The sequence below is a fragment of the Nuphar pumila genome, chromosome 15 (genome assembly GCF_984573655.1).
Source record: "Nuphar pumila chromosome 15, dmNupPumi1.hap1.1, whole genome shotgun sequence".
NCBI classification, from domain to species: Eukaryota; Viridiplantae; Streptophyta; class Magnoliopsida; order Nymphaeales; family Nymphaeaceae; genus Nuphar; species Nuphar pumila.
In genome coordinates, this window is record NC_143263.1 from 4,267,695 (window position 1) to 4,295,479 (window position 27,785).

The 27,785-nt window shown below is 37.5% G+C and overlaps 2 protein-coding genes across 2 annotated transcripts in view; both read right to left on the reverse strand.

Moving 5' to 3' along the window:
• The window catches only part of LOC149814193 (4-diphosphocytidyl-2-C-methyl-D-erythritol kinase, chloroplastic-like), a 39,150-nt gene extending 37,395 nt beyond the window's left edge, over positions 1-1,755 (reverse strand). The window contains exons 1-6 of the mRNA XM_089988901.1: positions 1,499-1,755; positions 1,212-1,307; positions 1,023-1,091; positions 607-711; positions 323-379; positions 12-212 (exon numbers count right to left, since the gene is read on the reverse strand). Coding sequence (XP_089845027.1) covers positions 12-212; positions 323-379; positions 607-711; positions 1,023-1,091; positions 1,212-1,307; positions 1,499-1,678 — 708 coding nt within the window. The 5' untranslated portion in view covers positions 1,679-1,755. The remainder of the gene's footprint in view (positions 1-11; positions 213-322; positions 380-606; positions 712-1,022; positions 1,092-1,211; positions 1,308-1,498) is intronic.
• Positions 1,756-5,118: 3,363 nt separating this feature from the next.
• LOC149814194 (4-alpha-glucanotransferase DPE2-like) lies at positions 5,119-27,608 on the reverse strand. Its single transcript, XM_089989014.1, has 22 exons — positions 27,133-27,608; positions 20,176-20,302; positions 19,995-20,050; positions 19,717-19,844; positions 19,444-19,573; positions 19,126-19,322; positions 18,889-18,967; positions 18,667-18,705; positions 18,032-18,151; positions 17,706-17,807; positions 17,478-17,561; positions 17,139-17,381; positions 16,758-16,883; positions 16,515-16,589; positions 16,369-16,440; positions 8,565-8,684; positions 8,303-8,400; positions 7,855-8,014; positions 7,675-7,773; positions 7,131-7,328; positions 6,833-6,926; positions 5,119-5,497 (listed from the first exon to the last, which is right to left on the reverse strand). The coding sequence occupies exons 1-22, from the start codon at positions 27,481-27,483 to the stop codon at positions 5,322-5,324; spliced, it is 2,874 nt and encodes a 957-aa protein (XP_089845140.1). The 5' UTR covers positions 27,484-27,608; the 3' UTR covers positions 5,119-5,321.
• Between the last annotated feature and the right edge of the window lie 177 nt (positions 27,609-27,785).

Genomic DNA, 27,785 nt, shown 5'->3' on the forward strand with positions numbered 1-27,785 from the left:
ACATAGCATACCTCACCCCTATCAGTACAATATGCTGCTCCATGAGAGAAAAAGAAAGGAATATCTGAACCGATTTCACTTGACCATTCTTGAAGCTCCTTTTCTGTGGCAATGCATCCACTAAACTGGTTTGCAGCCCATAATGCAGTGGCAGCATTACTACTGCCACCACCAAGTCCAGCACCAGAAGGAACCTTTTTATCAAGATGAATCTGCAAGAATTCCATAACAAAGTAAGATGCAGATGTCTAGTTTCTCCTCACTCTTGTAAATCCCATTAGCAGAAAAAAGATGATAATGAATTTCATGAGGTCCTAAATACCCAGAAGAAGTTATCTGTGCCTGTTTTCTTTCTGTAAAGATTAAGTGCTTTGATAATCTGCAAAAGACAACAAAGGCCAAAGTAAGTAGAAGTTCTTCGTCAGCTCGATGTGAACAGAATGTGCATAAGATGATAATAAATCATGATTAGAAATTGGCAGGTGACATTTAAAGAGACTCTTCAAAAACAAATCTAAATTCAGAAAGAATTTCATCCAAGCAAAATAAAAACAGTCAACCTAGTCTGACACTTCAAGTGAAGCAGGAAGATTTGCTCAAGCTCACCAAATTGCTGCCGTCGAGTGGGATTCCTGGCACATTAGTCGACAGGCGATCTGTACTCTTTGTTGGAGACAAAGAAAACTTAACTGTATCTCCTAGGCTGATTACCTGATGACAATAATAGGTCATGAAGGCAGTGTTAACTTCATAAAAAACCTATCTAGAGAATGATTTGCACAAGTTTATGACAATGGGTTCTTCCCATCCTAAAATATTACAAAAGAAGTCATCTTTCCAAAGGTCATTTGAAGCGAACATACACATCATCTACCTATGCACTTAATCTTTCCATAGCTGAATTCCAAATTCTCAAAAAGCATCAGATTCAGAATTAAAGAAATCCATAGAGCAATACTAACAAGGCTTGATTCCTTTACACTGAAACTAACATACATTGGAACAGAGGGGCATAGGCTTACATGAAAAAGGGAAGCTAAATCGTGGTAACCATCGTCTCTCTTGTTCGTGACTCTCAAGAACACGTTAATCTGGCTTCCACAAGGTACCACACAATCAAACCACATATAACCAAAAAATAGAATGAATTACTAGAAATCATTAGAATGGTAAAGTATGAACATGAAGAGATGTCCTTCCGCTGTGAATACCTTACAAGGAGAAAAGAGAGTCAGCCTTGAAAGTCCTGCCTGCTTGTCCACCTCATCTGCTAACCTATTAATCCTTTCATCTCTGTCGTAAACAATCTATAACCACATCACCCAAAACAAAAAAACAAAATCAATAAACGGAAATAGTAGCAAGTAAAATAGAGAGAGAGAGGATGGGATGCATCTATTAAGAATGGCGGGGCTTATGAAAACCTCTTTACTAAGATAAAATACACCGTTCCCATCAACTAGTGGAGAGAGAGAGAGGGTGGAAGGTCCCGATTCACCTCTATCTGTTTTCTACTCGTTTTGCTGTCAGAACACACGATTCTAGGAGATGGGCATCTCCGAAATCGCGAATTTCGGGAAGTAGAAGAGGGGAAGTCGGCCTTTTGACAGTAATGAGCTTCATTTTTCAGTTGTATGGAACAACAGAAATTGTGAGGGAAGAGATTCGTGGCGACCATCGTCGGGAAAACGAGAGAGAGAGAGAGAGTCACGTTTGGTTGGCCCCAAATGAGAATGGTGAGAGAACGATTCTCATTTTACCTCGTTTCTCATGTGCATGCAAACGCGAGAAACGAGGCAATGAGATTATAAAATCTCATCTCGTTTGCCTCATTTCTCATGTGCAACAAATGTGATAAATGAGGCAATTAGATTTCGAAATGACATTGTTTACTATGTAACTTACAATGATATATGGTTTTGGAAAATCACATGAAATGCAAGCAAACGTGTCTTACGCAAAAGTCAGAAGAGGAGGGCAAGAGAAGAACCCACAGTCCTATTTCTTGTGTTCGATTTAAGGGTGGCGGACCAACTTGACTTGGACCGGCCTGAGACCGTTAGGCATAGAGAGGTTGGAGGTAGGGATGCAAATGGGTTCTACACAAGATGGAGGTTTTACAATTTTTGGATGTTCCGGACTTTGCATCTCTAGGTATGGCCTGGTAAATGAGTCCAACAATCTCTACACATGGGGCACGTTTGAAAGTGAAAAAGTTGTAGGAAAAGTAATACAAAATAAAAAATATGTACAGGCTTTTTTTTTATACTTTCAAATGAGAGAAAATTGATCCCTGAGAGAGCTTTTCTAACAAATATACTTTTTGATATTATCAAGAGTAAATGGTGAGGCCACTCACCACCACCACCACCCACCACCATCCATCTCACCACCACCACCCATCACTCAAAAAATTGCTCTCCCCATGATGACTTTTCAATTTCCATCATCACCACTACCACTATCACCCACCATCATCTACATCCCGAAAAAATGGTGACAGAGAAGCTTCACCACCACCCACTATGATTTTTCACCACTACCCACCTCCCAGAAAACTGCCCTTATCACCATCAATCACCACCCACCATCACGAAAAATGGCATCAGAGAAGCTCCACCACCACCACCACGATGATTTTTCACCACCATCCATCTCACCACCACCACCCACCTAGAAAACTGTGTCAGAGAAGCTCCACCACCACCCCCTCTTCCTGTGTCATTTTTTTAAGATTTTTCATTTTATTTTTCTCATGCTATCCAAATAAGTGAAATTTTCCATTTTAGAAAGATTATCATATCAAAACTTCTCATAGGTTTTCCTATGAGACTTTTTCTTGCTTTCAAACCTGCCAATAGTAATCTGTCTCATGCCTAATAGAGTCTGTTTTGAGCTTGACTTGTCCCAAACAAAACTAGTAGTAGGCATTCTCTAACGAATTGCCCCACATCACCAGCATATATATATATATATGTGTGTGTGTGTGTGGGTGGGGGGGGGGGGGGGGGGGGGGGGGGGGTAGTTCAAAACTAATGAGTAGAGATCACTCTTTTTCTTAAAAAAAAAACTATTTTTTTGTAAATCAAATGTGCCAAATTTTCACAACTCAAAAGATCACCTTTTTATGTTAAAAAAAGATGATCCAAGTCTTGATTCTTGACAAACAAATCATGTTGACCACATCTATGTGGTTAAATTGAGCTGATACTACTTGCACCTATGATTTCTACCACATTAATTCCTTACCTTCATTAGTAGCAAATATTTTTCATATATATACACACACACACGTGGCTGACCCATGCCAAACACCCTCCATTCATGCTCACCTCATTTGAGCTAAGCGAATTGCTCATGCTTGGCTCACCTACTTACATGGACTGAGAACGATCGAGTCAGTGACGAGACTAATTGAGCAGAGTCACAAGCTGCTTGATTAATGTATCAGGCCTACCAAGAGGTCCAACCCAGACCTGATCAGCTGAGCTTTAGTTGGAGGGCTGGGCCGAGGTCTTATCGGGCTGGTTTTTCGTGAATGGGACGAGCTTGGTGTGATGGGTTGGGTTCCACTGGGATGAGCTTTTATTCCTACCCAGACCCAGCTCCTTTACTGCTCAGACCGGGTCAGGCACAAGACTTACTAAACCTCAGGCAGATAGGTCAACCCAAATCCAGCTCAGTTTGGATTGGGTACCCGACCCAATGTCCACATAGTTCTATCATCCGTAAGTCTCATACAAGGTAGTCCCATCACGGTTGGAAGTAGACTCTGGGGTCCAGTGTCCAAAATCCGAATCTGTGCCGTGAAGGATTCGATGCCACGAATCACATTATCTGTAAAATATGGGCAAGGAAAAATCTTGTGACATTTTGAAAAATGTAGTTTTCTTTCAAGAATCTTAGAAAATTTTTGGCATACGTAAAAATATATACACATAAAATATATTCATAATGTGAATAAATAATAAATAGCATATAAGATATTGTGAAAATGTTTTTAATCATATTGCCATTATGATAAAAGCGTAATATTTTTAAAATGAGCGATATTTTGAAAATATCCACCTTTTTCCATATTTTATCCATGTTTATGAAATAGGTTTATCATATACTAGCCATCCATATTTGGTTCAAGTATCAGGTTTGACCTGTTGGACCCAGATCCAATCCTAGCTCAACCCTCCCAGATAAATTACCGCCTAATAAGGGCAAAATCTTCTTCATGCCCTGTAGGTCCTTGCAGCAACGGATCCAAATGGATCAGATATGGGCCAGATCATGGTTGATTTGAATTTATATCTAGAACCAAACAATAACCAATGGGTCTGAATTCAGATTCAACTTTTGTATGATAATATTGGATTCCATTATGAAACAAGCTACACATAAAAAGTAAAAAAAAAAAAAAGAATTAATCGATTATGAGAATGAAACCAAGAAAAAACATTGGTCTGAATCCAAATTCAAAAACTTTGATCAGATGAGCCTGAACTAATTTGAATGCATGGTTGGGTCTTATTTTGAGATCGATATCCATAAATAAGGTATCATATTTGGGTTGGAGGCCTGACCAAACTTTACCATTTGCACCCCAACTTGCAAACCCTGCTTAAGCCGGTCCAACTCAAGCTGAATATCCGAACCCGCAAATTTTCAAAACAGCCACTGCCCGGGACTGGCCAAGTGAAGCAATCTTTGGCGACTTGATGCGCAAGCAGTCAGGCTTGAACTATTACAGCAGGCACGGGCATGATCCCTGTCAGCTCATGGATGATCCAAACACCCAGCTCATGGTGGACCGGGTCCAGCCATCCATGTCTTGACAAGATTCAAATTCGTTGACCTCATCGGGTTCTAGCATGGCAAGATCAGAACCTAGTCCAATGAATTTGGTTTTTGAAGTATATTTTAAAAGCAAAAACGGGTTGGGTGCCACCCAGATGCTCGACATGCCCAGACTTGAACTGATCAAGATCCAACAAGAATGGAACTGGATCAATGAGTTCTTTTTTTTATGACCAAGAACCCTCGCCCAGAACTGGGTCTCTGCAAAGGTAAAACCCGAGTGGGTTCACCATCAATAGTTTTAACCACAAACTGCTTTTTGCTAGTAAATTTCTGGAAAATTCTAAATGATGAATCAATTTGCTACATATTTACTTATAAAAACTGCGGCTTGCGTTGTTTATGATAGCAGCAGGCATTATTCAGAAAGAAAGAAAAGACAGCAAATAACAAATGATATTAATCTATGCCTATGCTTTATTCATGTGAGGTTGGAAACCTAACTGCTGCCGAACTGCATCCATGTAGATCGTTTATTGGCAGACCTCTACCGCTTCAACTTTTTGCGCCAAAGTGTCGACTGGACTGCTCGAGTGCGTATCAGTATTTTCTGCGGCTGGGCATGATCTACCACTTCTCACCACCAGATTTTTTATGGTCATCTTGAGCTCATTGTCTTTCAATAGCGACTCCAAACTCACATGCATACCTGAAATACCATACACTGAGGCTCCAAAATACTGAAAATTCATTTGACAAGCTAATAAGCAAAAGAAACAACGGTTATAGAAGATCATGAAAAAGAATATCTGTAATCACATAACCAATTCATAGGCACATCTGATTATCGAAAAAAAAAGAATCAGTCACATCCGAAATTGTCAACCCCAGAAAAAAGTCACCATTTTATGTTTGCCTTATACACCGAATGGATCATCTGTCTCCAACCAGTAGTTAGGCTCAAAAAGCGACAGTCAGTGACATATGCTTTGCAGTTCAGTGAGATGTACGTACATCAGTACATGAGCTGTTAAGCAACTCAACCGGGCCTATTATTCCCTAAGGTTCCAAACAGAATCAAGTCCATAGCTGAATATAATTGCATTTTTTCAGCAGTTTATACTTTTTCTTTTAAATCCCAAATACTGTGTTCTTTGGGATATAATTCCATGCAATTAACCGCACAGACTATTTATCTACTGTCTTAAAGCCTTAGTCGTTCTTCTTTTTTTTGAAAGGCGAGCTGGGGTTAGGCAGACCCCTACCAGTTATACAAATATACAATTGGGTTTTGAACCTGCAACGTCCCAACACAAGGTGACGTGCACTAGCTGCTCCTACCAGACAAGACGTTGGTCAGTCAGTCATTCTACAATAACCAAATTCTTGAGTTTACACGGCACAATCAGAAGATAATTCAGAAAAAATGGAATAAAGGAAGATCGAAGATCACCTTTACCCTTGTAGTTACCCTGATATAGACCACAAAAAGATCAAAAGCATGGACCCAACTCATCAATTTTGTGAATGTTTATGATTGTTCTAACAGCTAAGACAGGTATGAAGTTATTTTAAGCAAAGCAGTTCTGTCTCACAACTTGTCAAACATGTACACTGGTGTTCAATATTTTTCCAACCATTGGGGACTATACCTTGTCATCAGAATCATGTGGAGGTGTATACCAGGGTGATTACCAAGGAGGGACCTGAGTAAATATTAAAGGTTAAACCTTCTCAGTTATGAGACCAGCGATAGCCAATTTTTGCATGCAATTGTCAAGCCAAGGCATGTTTGCATGTGATTTCTGAACAAGTTCAATTTCACCATCAGCTCTTCTTTTATTTCAAGGTACTTAGCAAGAGAAAATCGTAAAGCTTCATCTGTCTGAATGTTCACTGGTTTTACTGCCTAACACTTCAACAAAATGGCAAAAAAGTCAACCTATTTATCTAAATGAACTAAAGTTTCTAAAAGAATGACCATTAGGCATGAAGATATGTAAAAGCTCATATAACAAGAGAAATTATAAAGTATCCCACTTACGATACCGCCAGTAGTGTTTTGGATTTGTTGGGTCATTGATTGTCTCCTCTGCTGCAGGCCGTGTGGTGTATTTTTCTTTCAATGCTAACATATCCTGAACACGAGTACAAAATTTTCAAGCACATAAACTTAACACAATGATTTGGCATCCTATTGAGTTCATAAAGTCAATGCTGCAAGACAAGCACGCACACTCACACACACATGCACAGATGTTCTAATAAAGTTATAAGCCTCCTAGTATCTTTTGAGATACAGTAAAAATTTTTCGGCGAATATCAAAAATTTAGAAATATACCTGGAGAGGGAAAATTGCCCACATCGATGGAGATTCAACATGCTGTTGTATGATGAAGTATGCAATACTCGGAACACAAACAGAAGGTGGTATACCTTCAGCTCCAATTACGTCCTTAAAATATCGTTCTCTTCGTTCATCATTTTCTTCCCACCAAGCACGCAATGTTGAGCAATCATGGCAAGATGGTGCACAAACCTGGGAAATGATAACTGTGGTTAATTAACTGAATTATTAGCACGTTTGCTACTTGTAGTGATTTATATAGCATAAATGCATTTCTTTGTTTCTATATTGTGACAGAAATTTTTGCCAAGATCAGAAACAGCTTATTCTAGAACTCAAAGTTTCTTCAATGAAAATTGCTAGTCAAGTTGGAATACACAGTTATGCCTAAAGAATTGGTCATCAAACACCTTAATCTATCTGGTCAAGTCATCATAGTCACCAAACCTGATTGACACTGGATTTATAACTTTATCAAGTCTTGTTAGTTAAATGAGATCAGAAAGCCCACTTGCATTGCTCCAAGATTATGACTTACTGTCATATACTCATACTTCGATGGGATACCAAACTCGATGCCCGGTTCACTGGGCATCCGCTGAATGCGCAGTCCAATTATGCCCAACTCTTGCATAACCTAAACAAGAAGTTAAAGGCCCCATGATCAACAAGTAAATGCAGATGATTACCACAAATGGAAGAGCAAAAAGAACAATACAGGATGAACACATGAAGGAATAAATCCAAGATCTTCTCCACATGCCAACATATTTGATGAGTTCAAGAGAGCAGGCAGAGTCTTCAGTGCATTTTGCCGCCAAATATTTTCTTGCCGATGGAAATAGTAATCATAATATAGCCTTTTCAGAACATTTTTACTGCATTATCAACCAAAAAAGACGCATGGTATTAGATTCTCCATTGGATAAGAAATCATAGAATATCCCAAAAATAAAGAAATATAATAGACACAACTAATTTGATGCACATGATAACTAGCATGATTAAAGGAAAGAGGAAACACAATACATCTTAACCGATACCCAGTAGAAACATGTCACACTGATAAATTGCAAAGCCACCACAAAGCATCAATCCAAGGGGGAAAATTAGGCTAATCAACTAACTTGAACACCAACTGGTTGTCCATAGTTCAATTCAAGTACCTGTGATCATCTAAATCTTTAAAACTAGATGTATCTTCCATATTAAACCGAGGATAAAATTTCCTCGCATCTTCTTCATCCCTTATAAGAACAACATTCTGCAATAAAAAACCAGTTAGTCCATTTTCAAGTAACAAGTCTGACTCTTGAAAATCACGCCAAAAAAAATCCTTAACTGAGAAAGGTAGAAATAGTTTTTTTGCTTGTCATAGATTCAAATTTTCAAATCAATCACCTTAATACATTCAATAAATTAAGCTACCTTTAGAAGATCAAATAGATCACGGCATATTTTGTCCCCATGTTCTACCCACAAAGACCATTCAGCAGCTGATTTAAGCTTGGCAGCAATCTTTTTTTCTGTGTTGCACTCCTCCTTGAACTGGAGCAATACAGAATAAGTTTCTTCATTGTTCTACAAGAAACAGAGTGAACAAGAGAACAAAAGCCCCAAGATTAGGGCTGCACAATGAGATAAGCTAGCTCGAGCTCAGCTTGTTTGAGCCCAGCGAGTAAGTAAACAAGCCGAGCTTGAACAAAAGCTTAGGCTCGTTAAAAATAAACAAGCCGAGCTTGATCAAGCACTCAAACTCGATTAAGCTCGGCTAATGTGGTTGTATAATGACGTCTTAGAATATGTAAAATTTTTGTTGTTTAAAAAGCACAAAAAGTAGTTTCACCCAAGTGGGTAGGGTGTTAGACGCTCGTGTGTGAGGTGTTGGGGTTGAATCTCACCGTCTACACACACACTCCAAAAAAAAATTAAAAGAAAACTTGGCTCGAGCAGATCTGAGCCGAGTCAGACTCAAGCTGGACCAGAGCCGAGTTTGTACACGTGTGTTTTTCTGAACAAGCCTAAGCTCAGCTCAAGCCCAGCTCATGTGCACCCCTAACCAAGATAGTTACCCATTTTATTTTTCTGTTAATTCATGCATTTATAGGATAAAATGACATGGGCGTTTACAACATTTGAAATTGTCTCAATATTTCTATCAAGGCTTGGGTGGTGTTGAGACATGTATCATATGTATATTACCGTTCTTGTGTGTTGCCCCATTTTGTATTTATTCATACATAGCATTCCTTTTAGGGGTATTTTTGTATTTTTTAGGTAGTGCAGAGTCAACAATTTTTGTCCTGTAATAAAGTAGAGGGGATGTCCCCTTATATGATTGTATTATTCTCATTTCAAGGTTAATGAGGTTTCTCTTCTTATCTTCTTCTTTTCTATCTCTCTCATGGTTGAAACTCTATTGCTTTGATATGGTATCAGAGTCATACCAAACCCTAGAAAGAGGTATTTGGTAATCATCTGAAAGGAAAAAGGAAGAAGAAACTTCATTCTCGTGTGTTCGGGTGTCTGGCTCGTTTTGTGTGCCCCGAAGAGGACATCCATACATTTTTTGCAGTTTGGTTTGATTGAGTAGGGGCTTTGATAGATCTTGATTTTAGATGATTTTTAAATTAAGAATCATTCCAATCAGAGGTATACTCGATTTTATATGGATTTTTTTTTAATTTCTGAATAATGACGTGAATAGTTTCCAGACTTGAGAAATCACTGGTATTGATCTCATCAGGGGTTTTCAATGTCATAGATTTGCATCATTTGGGTCATTTTTTAGTAAGGATCCTATTGGAAGTGGTTTGGTTGCAATCAACGACGTATTTGTTGAGTTTTATTAGTGTTTTGGATGTGCTCTAGTAGGCAGTGACTGGTTTTTCCTATTTTTGTTGTCTGCTGATGTGCTGATTGCCTATAAACTGTGTGCATGTGATATTGGAAGGGGGATACTATGTGTGGAGTACCTTCTTGATTGATTCTCGTGCTATTGGGTTGAGTTTGTTGTTGCGAAAATTGGGCACCGATGATCTAGTTTTAGTCTACTTTACAACATATTGTGGTTTGGGTTGCTGCATTTGTTATTGTGAGCAGTATTTTGGCATTGTTTTTGTTGCATTTGCATTTGTGTCTAGGGATTTAATTTGTAGTTTGGGGGGGTTAGAGAGTCTAAAGAAGGAGATTATTCAAGTCATTCCCATGAAATCGGACAAGACTAATTTCACGTATTGGAGCCGATATTGTGCATACCATTGTATTTGAGGTGTATCATGTGTTGAAACAAATCCTTTGGAGTTGATATAGATTTGTGGCTTGGAAGGTGTGGTGATCGGTTGTCCCTTGTACTGTTCTTAGCTATTTTGTTGTTATTGTTGGTTTTGTGCAAGAAATTTTATTGTGTGGCTGGTGGTTGTGGTTGTGGTTGTGATGGAGAAGGGAGAATTGATTCGACTTGATTCAACAAAGTTTGATGAGATCCATGCAGATATTTATTTGTCAGAATAGTAGATTTAGTAATAAGAGGATTTCTATGCCAGGAGCATCCAAAGGTGACATGAGTGATATGAAATGCCATTATTGCAAAGAAATAAGGCATATGAAGCGATCTTGCCTTGGATTGAGAAAGAAGAGAGTAAGTTATGTAATTCAGTCTATTAGAGAGAGTCCTAGGGACAAGAATGGGCAAATGGATGGTAGTGAAATACTCAGACTTTTGACTTGTCTGTGGGAAGTTCTTTTGAGCATTCTGATGAGAGTCGTTTGGAGTTGATATGGCAGATACATAAACAGATTCTTCAGTTGCAGCTCTTATCTCAGTCAATCATTGTTAACCCTCGTCCTACTCTCTCTTTTGTTTCCACTTCCTCTTCTGACATTGCCTATGCAGGTATTTCTGATAGTCCTCTTGGGTGGCTGATAGATAGACTCAGAAGCACCATGTCACATGATTGCTCATGAATCCATTTTAGCCAATTTTCAGACTTGTTGTGGTACCTTTCGCACTGCGGATGACTCCTCCATAGTAGTATCAAAAGTTGGATCCATTACTCTAAATTCTTGTCATGAGAATAAATTTAATATTTCATAAATTTATTATGTCCATTATCTTGCAATAAATATTATTTTTGTTGGCCAAATTACCAAGTTTAACTTTATTGTTACCTTCTCTCTTGATGATTGTGTTGTCCAAGATCAACTGTCAGGAAGAAGGATTGAGGTTGGTCATAAAAGGGAAGACTTGTATTACCTAGACTGGTTGAAGATGTAGAGTTAGTTTAGGAGTTACAGTTGTGGATGAGTTAGTTTTGTGACACCGGATATTAGGTCATATCTCTAGCTCTAGGTTGCAACATTTGGTGTTTGTCGATAGTTTAAGTGGGTCGAAGTTAGTTGTGTCAATGCATGTGAAGGAGTGCGAGAGTTGTAGACAGACAAAGGGTTATCCATTTAGGGATAGAGATAGGAAAACTAGGTAGCATTTCGATCTTATTCATTCAAATGAGTGGGGTCCCTCACCAATCCCATCGAAAGGAGGTTCATCATATTTTGTCATGTTTATTAATGACTGCACAAGATACACTTGGGTATATTTCATGAGAAGTAAAAGTAAGCTCTTTGAGATCTTCAAAAAGTTTTGTCCATGATTAAAACTCGGTTCTCAGCTAAGATTAAGACTCTTTGAACTGACTCTAGTGGTAAATATATCAATTTTGTATTTGAGAAGTTCTTGCAGGAAAAAAGAATAGATCATCAAAAATCTTGTCCTTATACGCTTGAGAAAAACGAAGTGGATGAAAGGAAGAACAAACATATTTTGAAGACAATGAGAGCTCTTCTCTTTAGAGGTTGTATGCCGAAAGCTTATTTGGTTGGGGCAATTCAGTTGGTTGTCCATCAAATAAACTCTATGCCATCAAGTGTTCTTAAGGGTACGTCACCTTTTTAGAAGTTATATGGAATGGCTCCAAGTTATAGAATGATGAAGGTATTTGGGTGTATCTGTTTTGTACTTTTACCTGATAAACATAGAGACAAACTGTCTCTCAGAACTGTTAAATATTGCTTTCTTGGTTTTTCAAATGGTAAAAAAGGTTGTGTTATGATCCGATTGAAAAAAAAGTTTGGATATCTAGAAACATTGTCTTTCATGAGGATACGCCTTATTTTTAGTCAGATTGGGGATAAGGTGAGAGATGAATCTGATTTGTCCATTTTAGTGTCATTTTCTTAAAAATAATGAATGAATAAGCATGTGGAAGTTTAAGAGGAGAAAGTCCATTTGAGATAATAGATTTGGACTGTGTTATAGGGATTCACCCAATAGGGTGCCACACCCGCATCAACGCGGCGTGACGTGGGTGCGGGTGTGGCACTTGGTGTGGTCAAAATGACCCAAGGTGTGGTCAACTGCACCCAGGGTCATATCTATCCAAAATGGACTTGGTAAACTCTGACCAAGTCCATTTTGGACCCACAAAAGAAACTAAGAAGAGGGGGGTGGGGGTTAGGGCACATCACCCTCCCCCCCCCCCCCCCGACCCCGATGTCTCTCCCTTCTCCTCTCTTGCTCCTCTTCCAAGGCGGCAGTCCCCGACCCCTCCTCTGGCGTCTGAGTCTGCAAGGTCTCTCTCTCTCTCTCTCATTGTCGTAGGTGTCGAACCCATGGGCTAGGTTCGGCTCTGTCGAATCCAACCATTCTGGGCTGACTAGGTTCGTCTCTATTGAACTCATCCCTACTAGTTTTGGCTATGTTGAACCCAGAGGTTCGCCTTTGCCGAACTCAAGCCTGTTGGGTTTGGCTCTGCTAATTTGATTTATTGCATGCATGATGAATTGATGATATGATAATTGCTTTTTATTTCATTAATATTACTATTAACTATTAAAAATTATATATATATATACCCTTCTGCACCTCTGCGCCCAAGTTTTTTTAAAGTGTTGCATCGCCGCACCTACACCCGCACCCGCATCTATGTGACATAGAATTTGGATAAACTTATTCTACAAGACATGAAAATATTGTTGAGATTGCATTCTTGGATCAAGTGAAAGCAGAGGAAGTAGAAATATAGAGGTCAATCATGATCTAATTCCTTCTTCAACTAAACATGATCACAAAAGCTTAGATTCACCTTTCACTTTGTGCTCTCCTCCTTCGTCCCATCTTAAGGTACGTCGAAGTTCTAGGATATTTATTTCTCTTTACTTTGTGTCTTAGGAGTCTTTCTCTCCTAGACATTGCGTATTTTTTGCATTGTTTCATTCATATATTGAGCCTGAGTCCTATTCAGAGGCAGCTTCAAAAGAAGAGTAGCAACAAGCAATGGCGGAGAAGATGAATGCACTGGAGAGGATGCATGCATGGGAGTTGATAAAGCCTCAACCTAGAAAGAATATTGTTGCGAGCAAGTGGGTTTATAAGATCAAAACAAAGGCAGATGGATCGATTCAGAGATACAAGGCAAGATTAGTAAAAAAGTGCTACAATCAATAGTACAGAATTTATTTTGCAGGAACCTTTGCACCAGTGGCTCATATGACCATTATAAGGACCTTGTTGGTAGTAGCTTCAATGAAACAATAACTTGTGGCAACTAGATGTGAAGAATGCCTTCTTGAATGGTGATCTAGACGAAGAGGTTTATATGGAGTTGTCACAAGGGTACACAGATCCCGAGGGTAGAGTTTGTAAGTTGAAAAGGGCTTTGTATGGACACAAACAAGTACCTCAGACTTGGTTTGAAAAATTCAGTTTTGTTGTCAGATCTCTTAGTTTTGAGCATAGTTATCATGATCCAGCCTTGTTTGTATCTTCCATACAAGGAAAATGCATATCACTCTTATATGTTAATGATATGATTATTACAGGAGAGGATTTACAAAATGTGGATGATACCAAGAAGAAAATGATATGCAATTTCTAAACCAAGAAAATACTTAACTATATCCAGACCAGATATCACTTATGCAATCCATGTAGCTAGTCGGTTTATAAGCTACCTCAGGGTAGTTCATCTTGTTGTAGTTCTCAGGATCATTAGACATATGAGAGACATCATGCATTATGGCATGTTCTTTTCATTGTCTTCTTCTATAGAGTTGAGAGCATATTATGATGCTAATATTGGGGGCTCTACACGAGATCATCTTTCTACTACTGGATTTTGTATTTTCTTTGAAGTTAATCTCTTGGAAAAATAACAAAACAACAAAAATTTGTGTTATCTATTGTTAAAATATATGTAACATCCTAGACTAACTAGGATTTGTTTAAGTATAGTTAGAATATGATTAGTCTAGTTAGAATAGAATTTTTTCTTTCTTTTTTTATACCTTTGTAGGCCTTTGACTAGTCAACATTTGACCTAGTCAAAAATCAAGAGAGTCGTTGGACTCCCAACGACTCCCCCTCTTCAATGTATTATAAATATCGGACAAAGCTCCCTCACTTTGTATGTCTTTCAAGGGTGTTTTACCCATTCAATAAATATATATTTTTTCCTTCTCTTTTGTATACCTTTTTCTGGGTATTGTTGTATGAACCCTTGTGGTTCTTGTGTGTGATCCTCTTTTCGGTATTATGGTTGGAGCTATTTGAAGCTTCATTTGGTGATGATTCAAGAACTCATTTTCTTAAATCTATAATTGAAACAGAATACAAGGTTATGGCTCAGGTTACAACTAAGATTGTATGGATAAGGTGGCTATTAAGAGACTTAGGTATTCCTGTTGATGGTCGGACTTCTTTATATTGTGACAATATGAGCGCCATTCATATTGCAAAGAATTCGGAGTTTCAGAAAAGAACTAAGCACATTGAGATAGATTGTCACTTTACAATGAAGGGCTATAAAGATGAAGTTATCTCACTTGAGCATGTCGGCTCTAAGGATCAGATTGCATACGTGTTCACTAAGAGTCTTGTTCCTTTACATTTTAATTCATTCATTTTCAATCTTGGGACGATTCCACTCACATCATCTCAAACTTGAGGGAGAGTATTGAGACTTATGTATATTACCATTCTTGTGTACTGCCCCTTTTTGTATTTATACATACGTAGCATTCCTTTTAGGGGTATTTTTGTATTTTCTTAGGTAGTGTAGAGTCAACAGTTAATTGTCTTGTAGTGGGGTAGAGGGCATGTCCCGTTGTATGATTGTATTCTTCTCATTTCAAGGTTAATGAAGTTTTTCTACTCAACTTTTTCTTTGCTATCTCTCTCATGGTTGGAACTCTATCGCTTTTATAGGTGGAATGTAATTGTTGAATATAGTTCCTATGAAAAATATAAATGACTCAAGCTTCTTCCACAATCAGCTTCAGAGTTTCAGCACATACAAAGCATTTTAAGAAACAAAAAGCTGTGCATATTTGATTTTTGAGAAGATTCACAACATAAAATTCCTCTTGAAAATCCAGGAGCATATTTCCATCCGCAAACTTCAACCTATATCACAATGTGTGTATTATCAAAGTGTCTAAGGTTATACACCATAAAACTAAATGAGATTGAACTTGTTTACAACCCCCATTGTGGCATCAAAAATTTACCGAGATATTTAATGGTGGGGAAACACAATCTTCATTGCATCTCATGTTCTCACTGCAACCAGAAATAAGTCTAGCTACTTTCTCAGTTTCAAAGAAATTCTTAGGAGAGAATATCTTTGAAAATCTTCATGCTGTTGCAGTCCACACCGGGCTCTCTTCAACATGATTGTTGCAAATCTTCAGCTATTGATGTAATCACATATCCAAGAAGGATCCTTTAAAACCAGAAAATGAAGGGATCATTTTCCATAACTTGCATTTTGTAGACATAGGGATTTCTCCCTGACTGAACACACACAAGGCTTTAATCTTTTTCATGCTTCCTAAACTACCAATCATCCTGAATTTGATTGTTTTGGTTTCTTTCGTCTCTATCTGTGATAGTTGACCAAGCTCCATTTTTGGGTTAAGCATTTGTCTGTGGTGACTATACCCATTGGCTAAAGGGGGCACCACAAAGGCCACCAACCAAAACCCATAAGTCATACTCAACCAAGTCTCCATGCAATGCACAACTGGGACTGTATAACCATGCTTATCGCTTGTTATATCCTGAGCTAAGCCATCTCATTGGTCTCACAATCATGCATGAGAAATGGACACAGCAAGAGGGGAGACAAAAAAGGTAAGAACATAGAAATTCTCAATGGCAATCACTACAAATCACCTCATAGCAGAGCTTCTGGTACTCATTTAAGAAGGTTGAAGCAATAACTGTCCACAGGGGTCCAAATTTCTCCTGACATATCCATTGAAGTAATTAACCAAAAAGCAATGGATATAGGAAGGCTTAAATGAATTTCAAATGAATACCTCCAATATGTCTTTTCGGATGTAAGGATGGGCGAGACGATTGAAGTCCCACACACCTACTTTCTCAAGCTCTTCCTAGAGAGTAAAGTTAAAATGCAGCCAGAAACAGACATGTCAGTAGATGATCTATCTCATATAATTCTTTATATAATAACAATTTGGAAAATCGGAACCGAAATATATCCCACAGCAGAGAATTTCCTTTTCATATTTAACTCATACAAAAGGAATAGAAAGAAATACCTGGCTAAGAGGGATGGATGGCCGGAATTTTCCCACTAAACCAGTAATTGCATGTTCAGGTAGTTCCCAGATCCGAAAGAAACCCAAAATATGGTCAATTCTGTAAGCAGTGAAATACTTTCCCATCTATAGAGAGAGAAGAAAGACAGATTCACATAAATACAGTGGAATCAGCAGATAAATATATGGCATCTATAAGCATATGAGATGCAGTTTTGAAAATAATAAAGAATGTCAAGATACTGAGATTCATTTCAAGGCAGATATGATTTCTCACAAGGTCTTTTATCCAGATGAGTTCTCAGAAGGATGTTCAATTGTTTGTCCATTGAAAACAAAAGAATTGCATAAAATAAATAAACATATCAGATCAGCAGGAACCTGCGATAGTCGAGAACGCCACCAAGCATAGTTATCTTTTGACATCTCCTCCCAGTTATAGGTCGGGAAGCCCCAATTCTGCCCATTTTTGTCAAAGTAATCAGGAGGCGCGCCAGTAGATGTGTTCATACGAAAGAGACTTGGATAAACCCATGTGTCAACACTGCATCTGTCAACCCCAATAGGTAGGTCTCCCTTCAAAACTACTCCTTTCTTTCTTGCATATGATGCCATTTCTGAAAGCTGACAAAACAGGACAAATCTAAATCTTGACGAGTTTCAGAACAGGAAACTTTTCAATGGGTGTAGAAACATTTCAGATAATTAACCATGGATTACCTGTAGGTGTAGATGATACTGGATATAGTAATGAAAGCAGATAATATTATAGTGCACTCTGTCCTTTGAAACAATCTTCTCCAACTGGAATAGGTAATAACCAAAAAAAAGAAGATCAAGGAAGAAATTAAACTCAAAAAGAATCATAATATGAGTGGTTTCTCCAACACCATATCTTCATAGCAAATTTTTGACATACTGCACAAAGAAATCAGAAATTTCAATTACCTTCTCCACTGAATATTTGGCAAAGCAACCCCACTGAGTGTGATCTGATGTTTCGAAAAAGTCCCTCAGGAAACAGAAGGCTGCATAAGGCTTCAACCATATCTGCCCATAATGTTTTGATGTTCAAAAAGAACAAGGACTACATGAACATGCAAATATTCATGATCAAAGTTATGCCCGACATGAGAAGAATTAAATAATAAAATTCCTCTTCCAGACGGACAACTGCATAGAACATATGCAGTCAATGTAACAGTAGGGACTCAAAGACCAAAAAGTTCCTTCATATATTATAAGTGATATTGCCCAAAAAACAGCTGACATACCTCATTCTCAGAAAAGAATTTCTGGAAGGAACTGGAAGAAAGTACAGCATCCTTCTCCATTGCAAAGACCTTCTTTGCAATTGAAAGCTTAGCCTTCATGGTAGCTTCATAGTTCACATCCTGCATTAGCCATGTAAAAAGAGGATGGAGCCTAGCACTAACTATAATGCAGTGTCCTGCGTAAATTGCACTAATGCCATCAAATTAAAGGTTTTCAACAAGGTCAGGCAATTTTCAAAATGAATAGTATCATCCATATCATGAGAAACAAAAGAAACATATTTGTATTGCATAGAGCATTGCAGCATGCAAGCACATTTATCCAGCTTTCTGAAATGTAGGAATTGCAATCTTTTGCCAAACACTTGGAATTGAATTTATTCCATAGCATGAATGAGTCAAAATGAAATTGATCAAGTCAAAAATGTAAGAATATTCAATAATGCACCATTCTCAATAAACAAATCCCACAAAGCAAGAAGCTGAAAACCAGGCAAAAGTGCAAATATAAATTATCACATCACGCCACAGACCCCACCCTATGAAAGCAAACAAAAGTACAATTGCAATAAAATACAATTACAGTTACCATTGACAAGAGTGCTTCCAAACAAAAAAAAAGATCATTGAACTACCTTCAAATCTAGGTCACTTTTGGCTTGCATGATCTCCTTCTGCAAGCATATGTAAGGCAAAAGTCACAAATAGATAATCACAACATATGCAGGATTTGTTCCAAATAGCACAATTTTGCAATTAAAAGACAAGGAAAAACAGACCCAGGCCATCATGAGAATTAATCATGAAACAAAAGATTTCCCAGAAGATAGTTGCTCAATGAAGGTACCTTTCTTTACCTTTATTTCTCCTGAGAGATTCTTTGATAGTGTCTGTACTCTCAGATACAGAGGGTGCAATGCAAAGACCGACAGAGAACTGCATAGCAAGTTCCCATCTAAGTTATTTTTTAGTCAATCCAAATTGATACAGTCATTGTAAGATTAATCTCAAACTGTGCATATGCATGTTTACACGTGCAATCTATTTAAGTTCTGCTTGTGTTCTTTCCATGAACCATACAGCACGTTTATTACCTATATGGGTATGAATCCCACCACATCCCATGTACAGAAGTATCATTGACAGGCAGAAGCTGAACCAAGCGAAACCCTGAGTCAACTGCCCATTCAATGAGTAACTTGAGATCAAGAAATTCTCCAACTCCAAGGTCATCTTCTGATCTAACAGAAAACATGGGGATAGCAACCCCAGCACCTCTCCATGAAGTTTCCTGCCAAATATTGAACCGATAAAAACACTTAATATGATTATGGGAAAATCTATTCAGAAAAAGGGGTTTCATATTGAATGGCATAGTCTCAAAAAGAAACACTCCAAGGCCTACATTTTACCCGGAAGGCACCATCAGATATAAAAATATGTCTTGGTAGCTTTCCTGAGATTGAATCAACCACAAGTTCTCTGTTGGGACCGATTTCCAGGACAGAATTTCCCACCTTACTCATTTGGCAGTATTTGTATGTGCTGAAGTTAATAAGGAAAACAATGTTGTGGACAAACTGGAAGGTCATCATGAACATGTGCTTGTTCCTGTGCACATGCACTTGGTGCATGTATTTGTGCATCTCAGTCCATATGGGACACAATTACATTTGCAAGGATATTTTATAGGGAATTCATATTTTTGAATTGCACAAACTGCTTGCCAAATGGATTTGCCTGCATGTGTAAGTTCTATTCCATTCTCTGCCTCCCATTCTCCAAGCGTGATAGAGCTTCCAGTAACAAAAACCTGCAAGGGTCACAATTACAAACTAGTTTTGGAGTATCCAGAAACAATCCACCACATGAAGTACTAAGTCCAAGGCTACAGTTACTAAGAAAAGTTAGGCAAAAAAGTTCACATGAAACACGATATTTTTATGCAGTCATAGATACTTACAGATGCACCATCTTCCAACCTTGGGCAGCTTATTTTGAAATAAACATACACAGAATCTGCCCCTTGGAGCCCAATGCAAGTGAAAATTGAACAAGTATTATATGTAGGAAAAAGGAACCTGATAAAATTGCCTTCATCCAACAGAAGACAGAAAGCTGATAAGCACATGGACAGAAATTACCTTGCTGGCTCAAAGTCACCTTTGAATTTTGAAATCCATTTTCGTCAACACAAGAATCTGAATCTCTCCTTCCGCGAAAAATAACATCTTTGAACGCACTTCTCAGATAAAGAGCTTCATCTGCAGTCTGGTTACAGCAACTACCATCAGCATAATTTTGAAAAAAGAAGATCACCAAAGATTTAACCGAACAGGTGATTGCAGAGATATCTCTCTCAAACAACAAACAGCTAAATAACAAGAGGATAGAAAAGATCAAAAACATATAAGATGCACACAAAATGAGATTTTATTATCATAAACAGGGATATTTAATCATAATTTAGTAAATGGACAAAAAAAGGAATAAATATGGCAATAAAGATACTTCTAAAATTCAGTTTCCTTGCATGATTTACCACAAGAGAGTATATCCAATGCCTTGATCGATGGGCTAACAGGCAGGATTATGTAACAGGACCTGCATAAAATGCCTAGAGACTCATGATCTTGTCATGCAACTGGTAAACCCTAGACTCCCATATGGCCAATGAACCAAATGTTCCTAATTGAACTGGTATTTTGAATTAGCAAAGGTTGTGACATGACAAAGCACACCCACGATCAATGTGTTTCTTGTAATGAAACAAGGTACAATGGAATAATAGTGAAACAAACACAATGCCAACAAAGGGCTTTAATAAACTCACTTAAGGTTGGTCAGTAATGAACCAAATACAATCTCAAAAGAGATAAAAATATCAAACATCACAAGAGGCATACAAGCCTATAAGATGGGAAAAAACTCTAGAGAAAACCCTCAAATGCTTCTAAAAGCATTGAGGAATAACAAGGAAGTGAGGCTCTATTTATAGAGCCTCACTCCAGCACATGGGAGGCAGTCCAGCTCTTTGGACTGCCTTCCAAACTGTTGGGTGGTAGTCCAACGTCTAGTTGGACTGCCTCCCAACAATCATATTTTGACTGTTGTGCCTAACAGTCATAATATGGCTGTTGGGCAGTTTATTTATTACAATGCTAAATTACATTTCAGTTCCTAGTGGATTGTACTATATGCTAAAAGACAAAAATATCTTTATCGGGTATTTGAATACAATTTTATTTTTAACACTCCTCCTCAAACTTATGGAGAAATCACCGAAAGTTTGCTAAGAAGATACAAAAATTGAGGCAGTGGAAGAGCTTTGGTGAAAAAGTCGGCAATCTGAAATTCGGAGTGGACATATGGCAATGTAATAGTCCCCTTCAAATATTCTTCGCGAACATAGTGACAATCCATCTCAATGTGTTTTGTTCGCTCGTGAAATGTGTGATTGTTGGCTATATAGATGGCACTTTTATTATCACAACATAACTTTGAAAGTTCTGAGACATCAACACCCATATTGGAAAGTAGTGCTCTCATCCACACAACTTCAGTGGTTGTGGTAGCCATTGCTCTGTACTCAACTTTCGTAAAGGATAAAGACATTTTCTGTTGTTTTTTGCATCGCCAAGAAATGAAATAATCACTTAAAAACACACAAAAATCAGTAGTTGAGTGATGGTTATTGAGATCTTCTCCCCAGTCAGAATCCGTGTAAGAAATAAGACTTATGGATGAGGAAGAGGATAAGAATAGTCCTTTAGATATAGTTTTCTTAATGTATCGAACTATTCTTAATATTGCACTCATGTGGACGGTTGTGGGCGCATGTTGAAATTGACTTGCAAAATGTACGACATGCGCAATATCTGGCCTTGTAATGGACAGGTACATCAACGATCCAATAAGTTATCGATAAGAGGTTGGATCATCTAATAATACTCCATCTTCAGCTCGCATTTTCGCATTTATTATTTCAGGAGTATCAGCATATTTTGTGTCAGTGATTCCTGAATGCTCAACAATATCAGCTGCAAACTTGATTTGAGATAAAATATATCCTCTTGGTGAGTAGGCTACTTGAATTCCTAAAAAGTATCTCAAAAATCAAGATCAGTCATATCAAAGAATTTTTTAAGCAAAATTTTAATATCTTCAATTTCCTTTTGATCATTTCCTATGATGATCATATTATCAACATACAAAAGAAGAATGATCAATGAGATATCTGTAGATCTCATAAAAAGAGCAGTGTCAGTGTAACAAGATTTAAATCCAAGTTTTAATATCGTACCACTGAAGCGATCATACCATGCTTTAAGGGCTTGTTTAAGCTCGTATAGAGCTTTTTGAAGACGAAGGACCATGTCTTTTTCAATAGACAGACCAGGGGGAGGATCCATGTATACTTCTTTATTTAAGTTTTCATTTAAGAATGCATTTTTAATATCTAACTGATATATCGACCATTTTCGAATGGATGCTATAACAACTAGAGTTCTAACTGTAGTCATACGAGCTACTGGGGCAAAGGTCTCTTCATAATTTATATCATATTCTTGAGAATATCCTTTTGCAACAAGTCTTGCTTTATATCTCTCAAGAGACCCGTCACTTTTTGTTTTAATTTTAAACACTCATCTATACCTTATTGTCTTCTTTCTGATAGGAAGAGGTTGAATTGCCCAAGTGTGAGCCTTGTGTAATGCATCTAATTCAATTTTTATGGTTTTAACCCATTCGTTTATATTTTTGGCCTCGTTATAGTTGGATGATTCATGATAGGAATGAATGGCTAGAAGACATGCCATGTAGTTTGGTAAGAAGGATTCGTATGAGACAAACCTACTTGGAGGCCCATGTGTTCGTTCTGACCTTCTAACACTAGTTTCTTCAGTATTTGTTAGTTGATTATATCTGTCAAGGGCACATGGATGCTCCCGAGTATTTCGTCTAGAGTACTGAAGAAAATCTTGAGATGGTTCACTAATTGAGTCATTAATAGACTCGAAGGTTTCAATATCATTACTAATATCTTTATTGGGTAACAAATCAAATAAGAAAGCATACTCAGATTCTTCCTTAGGAACTTCAAAATCAAATCCATTGTCATTTTCTAGAAAGGTAACATTTCTAGAAACATAGAGTTTATCATTTGTTTTATCATAACATCAATATCTTTTTTTATTATCAGCATAACCAAGAAAGACACATTTTATGGTTTTAGGAGAGAGTTTGCTATATTTTTCAAGAAGCATGAAGTATTTACAACCAAATACCCTTAGCCTTTTTAAATCAGGAGAAATTTTAAAGAGTTTTTCAATAGGAGACTTATTTTCCAAAGTTTGAGAATGCATTCTATGGTTAGGGCAGCTTCAGCCCAAAATTGATTTGGAATTTCTTTTGAAATAAGTAGGGTTCTAGTAGTTTCAATTATATGACGATGTTTTCTTTTAGAAATCTCATTTTGTTGAGGTGTCTTAGGGCATGATTTTTGATGCATAATTCCATGAGTCGGAGCGGAAGACTTTAATATTTGTTTTAAATTGATTTTTAACTAGATTATAAAAGTTTTTAAAACATGAAAAAACTTCGGATTTGAGTTTTAGAAAGTAAATCCAAGTATGTCTACTAAAATCATCTATAAATGTAACATAGTACGAATAACCACCTTTTGACATAACAGGAGCGGGACCTTCACACATCCGAATGCACTAATTCAAAAATTTTATGTGTCACAAAGGTTCTTGACCCAAAAGATATCATTTGTATTTTTCCAAGTATACAATCTTCACATACAAAATTTTTATCTTTACAAAATTTTTCAAAAAATCGAAAAAGAGATAATTTGGATATACTTGGGTTTCCTAATCTTTTATGCCAAAGATCTATATTAATGTCTTTCACAGGATTACAAAACGAGTATTTTGGTAAACACAGGAAATCCATGTAGTAAAGGTCTCCTTGTCTATAAACTTGCCCAATCAACTTTCCTGACTGGAGATCCTGCACCCAACAGTGAGGTGGTTTATATGGCTTCTGCTATTTGAGCAAGATTTAATTCATTGAAGTTGCCCCCTTTCTTGAGGTTCTTCACTTAAGGCGGCCACCTTTTTAAATTTGGGACATTCCGGTCTTATATGTTTGGGTTCCTTACAATGATGACAAATAATTTTTCCTTTGTATCCTCCTCCATTATGTCATTCCCCATTGAACTTCTTCTCAAAGTGAGGTGGTTTATATGTTTTCACAAAATTTTCGGGTTTTGCCATGGCAAGGACCTCATCATTAGACTTGTGCATTCCAAGTCTTGTCTCTTCTTGATAAATTTGAGCAAGGGCCTCACTTATAGAAGGAGAAGTGGTCCTATGAAGTAAGGAAGATCTTACTTGCTCAAATTCCGGTCGAAGGCCATAAAGAAAGGAGAAAAGATTTTCTCTTTCGATTTGGGTATTTCTCATATCAATAGCCGAATCTTCACATTTTGGTTCCAACATGATTAATTCATCCCAAATAGGAGATAAAATACCGTAAAAATCTTTTACACTTTTATCTCCTTGTTTTGAATTATGTATCTTGTCTTGGAGATAATAAAGTTGACCATATCCTTTTGGATAAAGGTACTTCTTAGAAAGCTCAATGCATCACATGTCTTATTGAATTTGATGATATTGATGGCGATCTTGAACTCCATGGTATTCATAAACCATGAGAGTATTTGTGCATTGTTTGCCTCTCAATCTTCCAATTTATTTTGGTATTCTTCCAAGGATTTTTTTTTCTTCTTTGGACAAGGCTTTGACTTGATCTCCTTCTCTTCTAGTCAATTTGAGTTGTGGTTCACTAGTAGAACCACTAACAAAACCCCGCAATTTTTTTCCTTTGATATGATTCTCCATAGTCGTCACCCACATCAAGTAGTTGCTTTCATTGAGTTTGTAGGTGATGACGGTGGCAGACTCTCTTTCTTCCATAATGAATACTTGAGTTTAGAATAGAGGAGATAGGGAATGATCAATGATCGAAGAACACTTCCTTCACGAGATTCTCCTTCTTTCAAGAGCCTAGCTCTGATACTGTGTAATGAAACAAGGTACAATGGAACAATAGTGAAACAAACACAATGCCAACAAAGGGCTTTAATAAACTCACTTAAGGTTGGTCACTAATGAACCAAATACAATCTCAAAAGAGATAAAAATATCAAACACCACAAGAAGCATACAAGCTTACAAGATGGGGAAAAACTCTAGAGAAAACCCTCAAATGCTTTTAAAAGCATTGAGGAATAACAAGAGAGTGAGACTCTATTTATAAAGCCTCACTCCAGCACATGGGAGGCAGTCCAGCTCTTTGGACTGCCTTCCAACAGTCATAATTGAGTGGCAGTCCAACGTCTAGTTGGACTGCCTCCAAATAGTCATATTTTGATTGTTGTACCTAACAGTCATAATATGGTTGTTGGGCAGTTTATTTATTATAATGCTAAATTACATTTCAGTCCCTAGTGGACTATACTACATGATAAAAGACAAAAATACCCTTATCAGGTATTTGAATACAATTTTATTTTTAACATTTCAGATCTATCATTTCTCAGTAAAAAAATCATATCAAAACATGTGGTGTTGGGGTTTACTATCTACATTTTATTCAATTGGCAATTTATGTCAGTGTCATGGTTGGCACCCACTATTATCCAGAGCTAGTTTGTCATGACAATCGCATGGAGTAGGTTGAAGCAGATGTGTGAATTTATATTATGGTTGAAGATTGATCTTGAGAAAAAGTATGAATAAATGGCCGCACTGCAACTTGCAAGCTCAACTATACATGCTTCAAAACAACCCATGGATAGAACCAGGAAACTTGATTGAAGTGTAGATGTCTTAGCCACATGTTATCTGCTACACAAAACCTGACTCCCTCTTTTCCCACTTGATCTGGATATCAAGTTCCGAACCTATAAACAAAGCTTCAAGATTCATTGCACAGTGAGATACTAACTTTCTCATTGTGAGAAAGAATTGTAAATATTGTGTTTTTGACATTGTTATATACATATATAGGATTAATGTAACGTTAATCTCTTTAGTAAAATGAATTAAATGGCTTCTCGATTGCCACAAGTCCACAATCTTGATGAGGTGAGTTCAACTAGAATACCCTCCAAGTTCCACCCAATGTAATCTAAGAAGCTGCCAAAACTTCATCAGGATTCTAATACTGAAGGGTTATGTTTGTCATTACTCATTAGGAGGTTAAGTATCAAAAACCCATCTAAAATTTCAGTTTCTTCCCAAAACTGTAATGGAACGTTGGAGGGTTTATATTTTATACTAAGGGCCATGATATATATATATATATATGAGTGATGTTGAACACATCTATGTAGGTAGATCACATCTGTATGGTCAGAATTTTAAAATAAAACAAAAAAATCCCAAAAACTCCAATTAGCATGTTTGCATCTCTCTCTCTCTCTCTCTCTCTCTCTCTCTCTCTCTCTCTCTCTCTCTCTCTCTCTCTCTCTCTCTCTCTCTCTCTCTGTATATATATATATATATATATATATATATATATATATATATATATATTCTTCTACAGCCGTTTGTACATGCAATCTAGTATAAAACACTACTTTTTCCCCACCTTTTTGGTAGACATCTTATAGATGTGATCTACATAGTTTCTTTAGCAGAAAACAAGGTTTGTATCATAAGTTGGTTTTCCTAGGGCTTCATAAATCAACGACCCACCGTGTATTAAAATTTTCATAACTCAAAAATTCATACTTTACAATGAAAAAAGATTATCCAAATTGCAATCCCTAGCAAACAAACCATGCTGAACACATCTATGAGGTCAGATTTAGTGGATACAACTTGCATATGTTTTCCAATTAGATTGTACATACAGTAGACAGTAGCAGCAAATTCCAGCAAGACAGGAAGTGCTTCTAGAACCAAAGCTACAAAAGATAACTACAAGATGATATAATGCATGAACACCGAACATCAATACGAACTAGCAACAAAAAATGGGAGAAGGGGCAAGCAAGAAACCAACAAAACAAAGAAAAAATAAACAACCTGCCAGAGATCATGAACCTCCACGACGTCTCCGTCCTGAATTTCGGGAGGTAGGGTGATTCTGTGCCAGCTCCCTTCCCACCTCAACACATTCCTCTCATCGTTCACCAAGAAATAACCATACTCACATCTGAAACCAACGGGAACACTGAGAGTCCCACACCAAAGAAGCTCGTTGTTGGTGTGAACAGGGGTCAGGAGCAGGCCTTGCTTCACGTTCCACGATCCGAGGATTGATTCTGAGCCTGAGACAAGAAGGCTATGGCCCCATTGAGTGTAGTAAGGCAGCCTGAAAGATAAGAGCAGCCTTTTTGGTGGGTTTTGTGGGGATTTTGGATTGAGGGTCGCCATTCTCTCAGATGGAGAGAGGATTCTGAGTTGAACCCAGATGACAGATGCCCAAAAAGCAATTGTTGGTGGGTCTCCGTCCTCGGTCTTTGTTGGAATTTGTTAAGTGGGAAGAAGATTCAACAATGGAGATCTTTGTATCAGGGGAGAGCGAGGATATGATGGCCAAGAACCTCTCTCTCTCTCTCTCAGCTTATGTGTTCTTTGTTTTGTTTGTCGGTTTCAACGGCTGTTGAACCTGTCGTAATGTTGATATCTTTGATTCGGCTCTCTCTCTCTCTCTCTGGGCAAATTGTAATACTAAA

What these genes read in the sequence shown, in the direction of transcription:
- LOC149814194 (XM_089989014.1), bottom strand. Translation starts at nt 27,483, where the DNA reads ATGGCGACCCTCAATCCAAAATCCCCACAAAACCCACCAAAAAGGCTG. An exon ending in AAATATGAATTCCCTATAAA is followed by an intron (nt 19,574 to 19,716) that starts ATATCCTTGCAA and finishes TAACTTCAGCAC; the next exon opens with ATACAAATACTGCCAAATGA. An exon ending in AAAGTGACCTAGATTTGAAG is followed by an intron (nt 18,152 to 18,666) that starts GTAGTTCAATGA and finishes TGGCTAATGCAG; the next exon opens with GATGTGAACTATGAAGCTAC.